The sequence below is a fragment of the Helianthus annuus genome, chromosome 15 (genome assembly GCF_002127325.2).
Source record: "Helianthus annuus cultivar XRQ/B chromosome 15, HanXRQr2.0-SUNRISE, whole genome shotgun sequence".
Taxonomy (NCBI): Eukaryota; Viridiplantae; Streptophyta; class Magnoliopsida; order Asterales; family Asteraceae; genus Helianthus; species Helianthus annuus.
The window spans coordinates 75658385-75671474 of record NC_035447.2 but is presented as its reverse complement, the minus strand read 5'-3'; the positions used below and the strand labels follow the sequence as shown (position 1 = coordinate 75671474).

The 13090-nt window shown below is 32.8% G+C and overlaps 1 protein-coding gene across 1 annotated transcript; it reads right to left on the bottom strand.

Annotated features, from left to right (window-relative positions):
- Positions 1–239: 239 nt before the first annotated feature.
- On the bottom strand, positions 240–8398 carry LOC110890414 (zinc finger protein 4). Its single transcript, XM_022138024.2, has 2 exons — positions 8194–8398; positions 240–1163 (listed from the first exon to the last, which is right to left on the bottom strand). The coding sequence occupies exon 2, from the start codon at positions 1097–1099 to the stop codon at positions 401–403; it is 699 nt and encodes a 232-aa protein (XP_021993716.1). The 5' UTR covers positions 1100–1163; positions 8194–8398; the 3' UTR covers positions 240–400.
- Positions 8399–13090: the final 4692 nt, after the last annotated feature.

Below are 13090 nucleotides of genomic sequence, written 5' to 3'. Positions count from 1 at the left end.
GACCAGGGGTAGATGTTCATCCCAACTACCGCCTAAGTCAATCGTGCATGCACGTAGCATATCTTCCAGAGTTTGGATTGTACGCTCACTCTGCTCATCAATATAAATATAGATGGGTAGGGTCCATGTAGTTGGTATGGAAGTTTATTCAATAAAAGAGAGAGTGGCAATCTTGGTTTGATCACAAAATATTATTGTTTAAGTGTTGGTTTTAGAACCTGATTTCTAACACACAAGAATCCTTGCAAAGCTCTTGTATATTGACATAGTTTAGGAGCGTACAATAAACGTGCAAAGTTGCAACATACCATCCATCACCTAGTGTTAGTTAACTATACAAACAACAATCCACATAAATTAAAGGGTGATAAATTACAATGCAAAGAAACAAAGAACTAAATTAAAGTCTCAAAGTAAGATCTGGTGTTGCATAACCACCATAAACTGGTCCGATCCCTTCCACGATTTGCGGTGGCGACGTTTCTAGCGTTGAATCGACTTCAACACCGGTTGCAGTCACCTGACGGAAGCTTCCTGGCCAAATAAGCTGATCAGGTCCATTATCCTCCACATATGTAGGCAATCCCATAAATCCATTGGATTGTCTATGAGGCATGAATGTTTGGTGCTGTGACGAGTGAGCTCTAATTTGAAGAGATCTGAAAGAACTTCCATGTAAAGGAAAAGCTGCAAGCTGGTTAGGATACCTCTCTGAGAAAATACCCATTCTCATAGCTCTCTTTGCAAGCATCCTCTCTCTTTTGTGCGCGTTCTGATGGCCCCCGAGAGCTTGCGAGCTGAAAAATTTTCTCTGGCAATAGTTGCAAGGAAAAACTCTAGAGATGGTCGCTGGTGTTGCGTTTGATTCGGTTTCATTTGTGCTTTTACAGTCTACTGGTTCAAACTTATCTATGTTGGAGTTGAAGGTTAGACTCAGTTCGAGAGAAACCGAAGATGTTTCTGGTATCTTGAGGCTATCCATGACAGGAGATTGAGTTGTTTTTTGGACTGAAATGTTGGAATCAACCTGGCTGCTAATGTCTGAATCACTGTCTTCGTAGACCTCGATTTCCAGGTCTATACTTTTTGATAATGCCATTACAAGTGTTTAGTTGCTAATAAGTCTTTCAAGACTGTTATTGATTCTAGCTGAATCTTTTAGCCTGCATAGGGATCAATGTTTAAGTCTGTAGTGAAGATTTTATATTAAGATAATCAACGGAAATACGTAACATTATATCAAGCTTGAAAGGTTATTAAGAAAACCACATTAATGTTGCCCAAGATTAGTAACGTGCAAACATTTAGTAACGTAACATTAATATTGCAACTGACTGTAAGTAGTAACTTGTAAGATGTAAGTGGTTGTTGGCCATAACTGAGTTACAACTTGTGGAGTTTTCGATAAGGATATGCCCAAATGTTAATAGATACTAACTGACAACTACCAAGGAAATGTTACGATAGTTCGTCCCATATACAAGGAAAGTATTTTGTCTAATTTTGTAAAGGTTTCTCATATCAGAACTTGCATATTCGTTTTTGTTTTCGTTATTCAGTTTTAGATTTTCTTTTATTTTACAAAAATGAAGTAACTACTCATAATTTTATAAACAACAAAAAATTAAAACGAAACAACGATTATAATTTTAAAAAAACAGAATAAATTACAAATCAAGCGTTGACCTTAAAAAACAGAATAAATTACAAATCAAGCGTTGACCTTGAGTTTTATAATTTGTAGTAAAAGTTGCAGCAATGAAGAAGATCTTACAAGAATGACAATAAGAATCAATGTCAGTGTATTTAATTTTTAATTTTATCTTTCAAGCTATATTCCACCTCAAGTTACGATATCTCTAAGTTAGGGTAGTTATCTCTATCTTTTTCTATATTTATTATATTAGTTTGCTAGATTTTGATTGTTATCATGTATTTTGTTATCCTTATAAATAAAGAGATATCTATAAGTTTTGAAACATATAAAAACCATTCAAAGTCAATATTGCATATCTAGTTTCTCTCCTTTGACTATCCTTAATCAGAATCAGGTTAGAAACTTTTAGGTTTTAAGTTCTCTATTAGTTAAAATAGCAGAATTTGGTTTCTATATTAAAGGTATATAGTTCAATACAGATTACTAAAGTTATTGTGAGACTAAGAACAAAAATCTATATTGTTTAATTATTTTTTACATATTTTTATTTTAGTTCATACATACACTTATATATATATATGGGATGATTCAAATGAAAACCACTTTTATTGTGAAAACTCGAAAACTAACTAAAAAAAAGCCTAAAAAACACACCAAAAAAATATTTTTTCAATTTTTTTTTAAAAATCACAGTTTTTTTAATATATAAAAAAAATTTCAAAAAAAAAAACAAATTTCTTTTGTAGTATACATGTGTAATACTACACATGTGTATGTACACATGTGTAGTATTACACATGTGCACTACAAAAAAAAAAAATTATTTTTTTATATATAAAAAATGACGAAAATTGCTATGCAAAAAAAAAATTGGTATGTTTTTTTGGCTTTTAATTAGTTTTCGAATTTTCACAATAACTACTAGTTTTCATTTGAACCTTCCCCTGTATATATATTGTGTAGAGAAAAGGTCATTAAACTAACTTTTTCATATATATATATATATATATATATATATATATTTTTTGTTTTTATATTTAAACGTTTATCTACAGATAGGTCATCAAACTAACTTTTTCATATGTGTTTTTTTTTATATATAAACGTTTATTTAGGGGAAGTTTTAAATGAAAACCACTAGTTATTGTGAAAACTCGAAAACTAACTAAAAAAGCCAAAAAAAACATACCAAATTTTTTTTTTGAATAATAATTTTCGCAGGTTTTTTTATATAAAAAAATTTCAAAAAAAAATATATTTTTTTGTGTAGTGCACATGTGTAATACTACACATGTGTATTATTACACATGTGTACTATAAAATTTTTTTTTTTTTTGAAAAAAAGTTTTTTTTTCATATATAAAAACCGGCGATTTTTATAAAAAAAATTGAAAAAAAAATTGTGTGTTTTTTAGACATTTTTTAGTTAGTTTTCGAGTTTTCACAATAAAAGTGGTTTTTATTTGAACCATCCCCTACACATGTATAGGTCACATGTACATAATATAACATATATATAACTTGCATAGGGCCAGGATCATTTCAGAACCATAAATATTTACAGAACTCGGAAAACTCATAATAAACAATCTTTTTATTTATATATTTTTATGTTTAGGATAATTTTATCATTTATTATGTGTATTTTTACGATTACATACATGTTAAGAGTAATTTTATCATTTTTATATGTAATTTTATAATTACACATATGTAAACTAATTTTTTTACATATATGTAATTAGTTATGACACATATATATAATTTGGGCAATTAAACATATGTAAACTACTTTTAACATGTATGTAATCAAAGAAATACATATAATAGATGATAGAAAGATCCTAAATACAAAAACTTATATATAAAATGATTGTTTATTAGGAGTTCTGAAAGTTCTGTAGTTATTTAGAGTTCTGAAATGAACTCAACCCAACTTGCATATGTGTAAATTGTATAAATAAATAAAATTTGTTTACGCACGCACATATATATATATATATATATATATATATATATATATATATATATATATATATATGTGTGTACACAAGAGCAGGATCATATATAAATAGAACTTAGCATATGAAGTGTTCAAAGAACTAGTGTAATTATGTTGCACAAATTCAAACTAATAAAAATTAGAGTAAAATGTCAAAATCCTCCTTCAGGTTTGGTCATTTTTATCACATTAGTTCAAAAATAAAACTTTTTGTAACTGAATCCTCGAGGTTTCCTTTTTGTTGTCATTACATCCAAATAACCTACTCAGTTAAAATGTATCGTTAACTTTCATAGGCGATTTTGGCTATTCTCAAATCTCAGGGACGATTTTGACACTTATTTATTATTTTTTTATTTTACAAATTTTATTTTTATCTTTAAATAAAAATAATTATAAATAAAATATATATACATATACATATAAATGCGCGCACACATATATATATACACACACGCACACGTTTGTATATTTACACACTTATTTTTTTTTAATTTTCTTTTTTACCTTTAAATAAAAATAATAATAATAAATTAATGATGTTTGGTACGACGGAAGAGACGGATGGTACTGATGTCTGGTACGATAGGTCGGCGAGGGGAGATGACGTACGAGTGCCGACAAAGACTGGCTCGTCGTGACGGTGGCAGTGGTGGTGGTGGTGGTTGTGGTGATGAAGGTGGAGGTGGAGAAGAGGGAAATATATAAGAGAAAGAGTGTGTATGATGTGTGTATATACAGTGGTGGAGCTTGAACAAAAACTTAATGGATGCCGGTCTCTCAAAATCCAAATTGATGAGGGCCCGACTCTTAAAAAATATTTTACACTACAAAATTAAATTCAGAAATTCTGGGAAAAATTATCCCTACGAGCAAAGAATTGGTGGAGATCGGGCTATCCCCTGGCCTAATAAAGCTTTGCCAATATATGTATATACATAAAATTATAAATGTCTATATATATATATATATATATATATATATATATATATATATAGGGGAATGATTCACTAAAAAAGTGGATTTTGCCTAAGTAGCCTAAAAAGGATTGTGATAATGACATGTGGTACTCCCTATAAGTAGGAATGAAGGGCATTTTGGTACTAAAACATTTTAGTCCTTATAAATAGGGGTGTGAAAATAACATATGGCACCCCTTTTGTTTTCTAAAAAATATATAAAAAAATCCAGTACAAAAATTCTAGCACAAAAAATCCAATACAAAAAATTAAGCACAAAAAATCCAGTAAAAAAATTATAGCTCAAAAAATATAGCACAAAAAAATTCAGCACAAAAAATTGAGGAAAAAAATTTAAAGATAAAAAAATTCAACACAAAATTTTAGCACAAAAATATAGTACAAAAATCTAGCACAAAAAAATGTTATACAACAAAGAAATACAACACATTTTGTGGGTTTTTTTGTTGTCATATTTTATATAGCAATATGGTACTCAAATTAAAGAGAAAAAGACGCTCGATTTTATGGTGAAATTTTTATGTAAAATTAATGTCTTATAAAAAAGTTATGAACGTTTAAAAGATAAGGGTGAAATATGCATGTGCCTTGCATGTGGAGAGAGAAAGTCAATAAATAAATAGGATTTTCCGAAGATACTCTTAGACTCCTCTTTTTTCCTACATTTTTATCTTAACCATTAATTTGAAAAATGAATGATTAAGATTATTTCACATCATACTTAGGCAAAATGAACTTTTTATTTGATTTTACCCCTATATATATATATGGTAAGGTTCATTTGAGTACCACCTTTATTGTGAGAACCGCGAGAACCAATTTGAACACAACAAAATATCCTAAAAAAACCTAACCCCCACCAAAAAAAAAAAAAAAAAAAAAAAACCTAAACCCTCCCCCACCCCCACCCAAGCTAAATGCTAAAAACTAAACTCCAAAAAAAAAAACTAAAAAATCTAAACAACACACAAATTTTTTTTAATATTTTTTACTTATAAATCGCTACTTTTAGTAGCAAAAAAAAATTTAAAAAGAAAATTTTATAACGAAATACAAGGAATTTAAAGTAAAAAATATTAAAAAATAAAAAATATGTGTGTTTTTTAGCTATTTTTAAGTATTTTTTGTTGTGTTTACATTGGTTCTCGCGATTCTTCCAATAAAGGGTAGTTTCTAACGGATTCTTCTCCTATATATATATTAAAAATATTTTTTTTGTTAATTTATCATGTCTAAGTGGATAAAATAGTATTGAAGCACAAATAAAATTTAATTATTATCTTTGAATCCATAGTTTCATTGTTGTATGGTGCCTTTTTTAAGCAAATGGATCTCGTAACTTGTGTTTAATGGATTAATTAATTAATTTTTTATTCCTTTATTAATCATTAAAATAAAATGTTAGTACAATTTTAATTTATAAGAATGTATCTTAACCTGTCAATAAGTTTATAGGTTTATCAATAACTTTATGTGAAAAAGTCTATAAATAAGTTTATAAGTCTATTCATAGTGAACATGTTATAACATATGTCAACTTCTTTGTATGGTTTTTATTATGTATTAATCATTAATTATTAACAATTAAATTATTTGCTCCATCTCGTGACACGCACGAGAAAGCTGCACATATGACACTATTTATAGCGAAAACATATAATATGTCATACTCTTTGTAAGATTTTAAGTATACATTAATCATAAATAGTTTTTCATATAAGTAACTTTCACGAACATACGAAACAATCCCATGTGATAACCTAGTGTTATATATATACTTCAATTGCTACGCTAGATATAACTGTATTTATGTTTCGCATTAAATATATAATGGTACAATTAAAAATTTATTATTAACTAGGTTAGAATCCGTATATTACATAGTTTGAATAAATATAATGTTATATATATCTAATAATAAAAAACAATGTTTTAAAAAAGAACTCATGTATTGAACGGGTTAAAAAATCAACTATTACACGAGTTGGAAAAAAAATATGAGTACTTTGTTAACTACATACAATTATCAAGATATGTCGTAAAAAAAATTTGATGTGACAGTTAGGAATTCTATTAAGTTAATTTTGAAAACATTTTTTCAACTCGGTATTAAATCTTTTATCTAATTCATGAATGCTAATTTAGTTAAAGTGTACTTAATCCTTTAGATATCCTTTTAGCTCCGGTAAGTTAGCTTAAATTGCAATTATAAATATATAAATACATACACAAATTAAAATAAGAGCTAAAACTTGAATTTTATTTATTTATACGGATGCTTTTTTTTATTATTTGACATAGTGTATTTTTACCATTCAAATCATCCAACCACATTAAATAATCAAAACAAAATAGAAATCACTCATAAAAAACAAATATTATCATTATTATTTCTTTTTTAATATTTTAATAAACATAATTTTAAACTTGATAATATTTAAAGACTTAAAGAGAATCTTTTAAGTAAAAAAGAAATTAGTTTATAGTTATATGGAAATTTAAATAGTAACCATAATTAAATATTAACTATTTAAATTTATATTTATATTAATATCTAAAAACATATTCCTTAATATCATTTTTATTTAAGAGTATTATTTAATATGAGAAAGAAGCGTGAAAACCAGCATTTGTATTTATTAGTTATAGAGATTGCAATAAGATTATTTGTATGTGATTTTTTTTTAACGGCAAATTTGGATCACTGATGGACCACTGGAATATTATCATGTCACTAGCGGAACCACCCGATCATATCCATCTCCACTAGGCATAATGCCTACACACCAATTCGGGAGGAAACCCAATAAATATAGGAAAACCCCCTTGTGGGAATCGAACCCAGGACCTATTGGTCACAAAGTTTTATCCCATCCCCAAGATACCAGCTCAATTTAATTTGTCATAAAGTATATTGTATAAATATAAACTTGTTCGTATATTTATAGTGGTACAATTAAAATCCAGTTTTTTTAAGCACCTCAAGTTAAAAGTTTTAAAAGGCGGCAAAATTTTATAGAATTTGTTGAAAATTTGTTTAAAATCAATTATCTTATATGTGATATATTTATATGTAACCGTAGGAATGTAAAATGGGGCTCAGTCAAAATTATTGATCATGGTACCATATGCACGGTTGATGGCATCTAGACAAATAACAGATTCAAACATGGGGCACAAGTAACCAAACTATATCATGTGAAGTGAATATACATATAGCCTTAGGTAACTTTCTTGATTTCAGCAGGTTAATTTATAGTCTTTTCATGGATTTTGATTATTCCATGGCTTTTTGTTGTATTTCTTAGGTTTTTTTATTGATTTACTGTTGTAATTAGTATTCATGTTTAAAAAGGTCACTGCAAAAGTAAATCAATCAAGAGATACTAAAAACATGATGTAACTGGCCCTAAAGATATAACAAAAGGGCGATCACGCTTTTGTTTCTTCCACAACACATTCGCAGACTCGCAGTTGCAAAGATGCAGGTGTTAAGAAGAAGCTAAAGACTAGAAATAGCAGAAAGCAAGAGATTAATATGTAATAAGACTCACCAGTTGATTTAAGCCTGCTTTGTGGCCCTCCTCGTACTATGATACCTAGGATGATATCAATGCATCACCGTCTTGTCTTGTCTTGTGTTCAAAACATATGGAGGAAGAGAAGATCAGAAGATGATCCTGAAACTGAGAAAAAAGAGAGAGAGATGTGATGTAGAAAGTGAAGATAGTGGAGGTGTGGGGTGCATTGGTGGGACGTCAAGATGTTCACTACCAGCCTAAAAAGGAAAATAAAAGGTATATAAAGCCTGTATAGATCCTAATATAACATGAGATATCTGGCACCACCATACATAAATATATAATTAATTAAACTTTAGGGTGTCAGATAACTACAGTTAACTAGACTTTGGAGACATCAAACTTGAGTTTGATGAATACTAGGTTTGTATGAGTTGATGATGTTAAAGAAAGTAAAAGAATGTATCCTGTGTTTGGTGCCGTTTCCCAAGCCCTAACAGCTAGTTCTGTTTTCCAGTGAGGACACCAACACCAGCAAACGAAACAAACCCATTTAGTAATGACAAAATAACTTCAACCCACATCATGTACTAGCATTCTTTCTTTGCAATAATCATCATTATTATTAGACTGGATGGTGTGGTATAAAGCGCCTAGGGGCTTTATCATGCCACGTTAGCGTCACGTTAACGCCACGTCACATAAAGGGATTTAAAGCTCCTTCCTTTAACTTGCAGGGTGTGGTATAAAGCCCCCCTATTAAACAAAATAAAAAAATATTGGTTGAAAAGAGGTGGGCCCTACCTGTGTTAGCATAGATATTTTAAACTTAATTATGATTATATTACTTATATGTTTATGTAATTACTTATATGTATTTATTCGGTACATTGTGATAAGTGTGGGCATTGATCATAAGCGGGCAATTCAAAACTGCCGATGACAGTTTTTCCCGCCAACATCAACCGCCATTACCACACATATATATATGACTGGTCCGGTAACTGTTTCCGGTACCAAGACAGTTTGTTTCATTCTCATTCTGTCCATTCACTTGTTTCGTTCATCATTCAAACTCGTTTCTTTCATTTCTGTGTTCTTAACATCAAACATAAACATGTCCACTGATGTTCCGAAACCTTGTTTGTCCGCTGCAAACATGACTAAAGTCCAACAATGTGGTATCAGAGCCACATCAGGAACATGTACAGAAATCAAATCCACTTCTACAATCCTACTGTTTTGGTCAAAAATCACACAAGGATAATGTAACCAAACTTTATGAAAACGGGGTATGATGCTTGGTTAATTATGAAAGTAAAGGATCACTTCCGTGATAAAAGATGCAAAGACACAATGATTTATACGAGGAAAAAGCCCTTGATCAATGTATGATCTCCGGCATAAAAAACCTCGGGTGATGGCAACTACCGATCACCAACTTCAATATAATAAAAATGTAGTTACATCTTCGGATAGTAATGAGCTGAGTACAAGGATCACTGAGTGTCTAAGTGTTTGAGAGTTGTGTCGTATGTCGTGTGTGTTCTTCCGAATGAAGAAGAGTGGTACTTATACATGTGTGGGTGACCTATTTTAGGTAAAATGACTAAATATCAGCTCATTACCCCTTTAGAAATAACGATAATCTAGCCTAAATTGCTGCCCATAGATCAAGCCATGTTTCCATATCTCGTACAACGTCTATCTCTGATTTAGCTCTTGCCATATTTGTGAAGACGCGTCCCTGGATCATGATCTTTAGAGCATATCCTGCTAGATGTTCCTGCAAAACAATATTGTAGTAAGCGAAGGTGACCGTTAGTATAAGGATCACCATAATGTCCCATGATCCTGATTTTGAAGTCCGGCTGAGGATCACTGCCTGCCAAAGAAACAAGGATCACTGGTTAGGATCACGTATAAGGATCACTTATAGTAAAAATCCAGCCCTAACAATTGCCCCCAAAATATAAGGAGTTAATTGTAAATAGACGAGTTATATTTTGTTATGATCTTATCTCTAACGGGCGATTCCAAGAAACTAGCCGTTATGCTCGGACTAGCCGTTATGATCATTACGTCACAGATGTGACAATCCCTGCAAATCATCATTATAAATAGGAGATAGGGTCAGGATCAGTTTGTGTTTAAATTCAAGATACACTCTCCTTATATTCTGCATCGAAGGTTGTCCAGGTATCCTCTTCTTCTCTCTTTCCTTTCTTTCTTTTCTTTACTCTGTTTTTTCTACTCCGTCTCTGTTTCTATTCCGTCACGAAACATGTTGCTCCGGAATTCTCCACACAAGGATTCCAAGAAGGATAGTCCCTTAAAAAGCCAGGGGATTATCAAGGATTCTCCTACGGAGAGGTGTTGCTTCAGTGATGCTCACGTAGACAAGATTCGTCATTACTTTCCGGCGAATGTTGTTTTTAAATCCTTTGATCCTACTGCTTTGAGCGACTTTGTCTCAGATGTCTGGGTGGCTTTTCCTGCTACTCCGTTTGCTATAGGTTACTCATATCCTTTTCCAGACTTTACCCAGTCTTTCTTTTCCTTAACCGGCATCTCTTACATCCAAGCTATGCCGATGATCTGGAGGGTTCTTTATACCTTCGAGAGGATCATTGAGCAGGAAGGAATTGATCTGGGGATGGCGGAGCTAGCTGAGCTCTATGATCTTACTACGTTTGGATCACATCGGTATCTGCTGAAACGGAAAGCTGGGGAGGATCACCCTATCTTCAAAGTTACCAAGAATGATACAAACTGGAAACGTCGGTTTTTCTTTGTTAAGAGGGATTCTATCCCGGATGGGAAGGATCTGCCCAAGGAATGGGCCACTCATGGTAGGGTAGAGGATCCTCGAAGGATCACTATCAGTCCTGTTCTCATATGATGAGGATCACTGATGTCTTTTTTCTTTTGTCTTTTTTATGCAGCTATCTCCGTTGCTCACTTAAAGTTGACCCCTGCTGCCAGAGAAAGAGTGTTAGCTTTTAAAAAGCTTGATCCTGAAGTCAGAAGCTTCCAAGTCACCATCCAAGATTCTCAAGAAGTATCCTCTGCATCTGCCACTATGTCAAGTAAGTATCCTTACAGAAAATAAATTATATGTAGGATTGTTTGATTAATAAAGCAACTTATCTTGTTTTTTTGATTGTGTAGGTGCTGGAAAATCTGCCAGGTCTGTTAAATCCGCTTCCAAGTTTGGGATAAGTGATCTTGCCAATGTCACGTCTTCAAAGAAGAAGAAGGCTCCTGCTGCCAGTCCTTCAGCATCAGCTCCTAAAGCATCTATCCGGGGCAAGGGAAAAAAGAGGAAAACCTCTGAAGATCTCCAAGGATTTCCCCTCCTCCGTCAGCAATTCCTCGACTACGTGAATGAGGTAAGGATCACTGCCCCTGTTGGTTATCCGTCTATCATATCCTGTTTGTGTATCCTGCTTTTCTGGAGGATCATCTGATCCTATGCTTATCTTTTTCTTCTCCTGTTGCAGAAACTTGCTGAGATTGAAACTTATCTTGGCAATGTTGAGGACCAGGAGAGCCAGATTGCCGATCTTCAGCAAATGGGTGTGTTAAAGGATCTCAAGATAGCGGATCTTGAGAAGGAACTCCAGGCCACCAAGGATGAAGCTGCTCAGAGGCTGACTGATATGGATAACGAGAAGCAGGAGATCACCCAAGACGCCAAGGTCTCGGCGGCGATTGCTATGTACAAGATACAACTTCAGATGGCTGAGGAGGCTCAGGATCCCACCTTTGACAAAAGCTCATGGGACGTTGAAGGTTGGAAGGCAAGGCTGGCGGACTTGGATGACGAGGAGGATGCTGAGGATATCCCAAGGCTGGAGGGAGGTGATGCTGATAAGGATCAGGATGGAGAAGCTGGTGGAGATGGAGCAGCGAAGGAGTAGGCTGCATGATTGGGCGATGATGGATATTGTTGACTAGGCCGGAGCCCAATTTTTTAGGTTTGCTAGTGGTTGTGGTTGTGGTATTTGGAACAATTTATGGTCTGTGACTTAAACAATAGTTTCTTAGGGTTAAGGATCCTGGATCCTTTGGACAATGGGTAGGATTGCAAAAGGTGGATGGATCCTCTGTTTGGGGGATGAAGCCTTTGTGATCCTGCCGCTTTTACTTTCCTGCAAAAATGCTAAGACCGCATAGACAATGGACACCCCTTGCCAACCCATGTGGACGGGCCACGTTTTGCTGGTAGAAATGTGGGTTGGCAATTTTGACAACTTTTTGAAAGGGTTAATGATCCTTTTGTTTAATAATATAACTTAACTTTTCTGGCTTATCTTGTGTTGTTATCCTTCAATAATCCTCTTATTTCTCAATTGCTATATTTGTTAAAATGACAAGAGTTGACAAAGTGTTAAATAATCTTAGGATATGATCCTGGATCAAATATCCTCATATTGAAAATTCTTAAAGCGTTTTAGTTCAAGGATCATAGGTTCGGTTGTCAAAGTATAAGGGTTGGTTAGGATAAAGAGTATAATCAAAAATAGTCAAGGATCATACCTGAGGATCCACGTTAGGATCCTAACCTTCAATCAAGACAACATAGATAAGACTTTGATAATTAATAAGGATTAAGGATCCTTATATGTTTAGACTTCCAAAACCTGAAAAGTGAGATATAACTTGGGACTAAGCCAATGTAAAAGATAAATTAGTAACTGGGGACATGCCCAAAGTATAACTGAGGATGATCCCAGAGGATCACTGGGGACAAGCCCAAAAAGATAACTGGGGACAAGCCCAAAGGATAACTGGGGACAAGCCCAAAGGATCGTACGTAAACTGGAGTATGGCCCTTTCTGGCAACTATCCAAACTTAGTGACATGAAAATGTCAAAACCTTAGCTAACGTGAAAACGTTAGAAACCTTAGGAACGGATGTATGGTG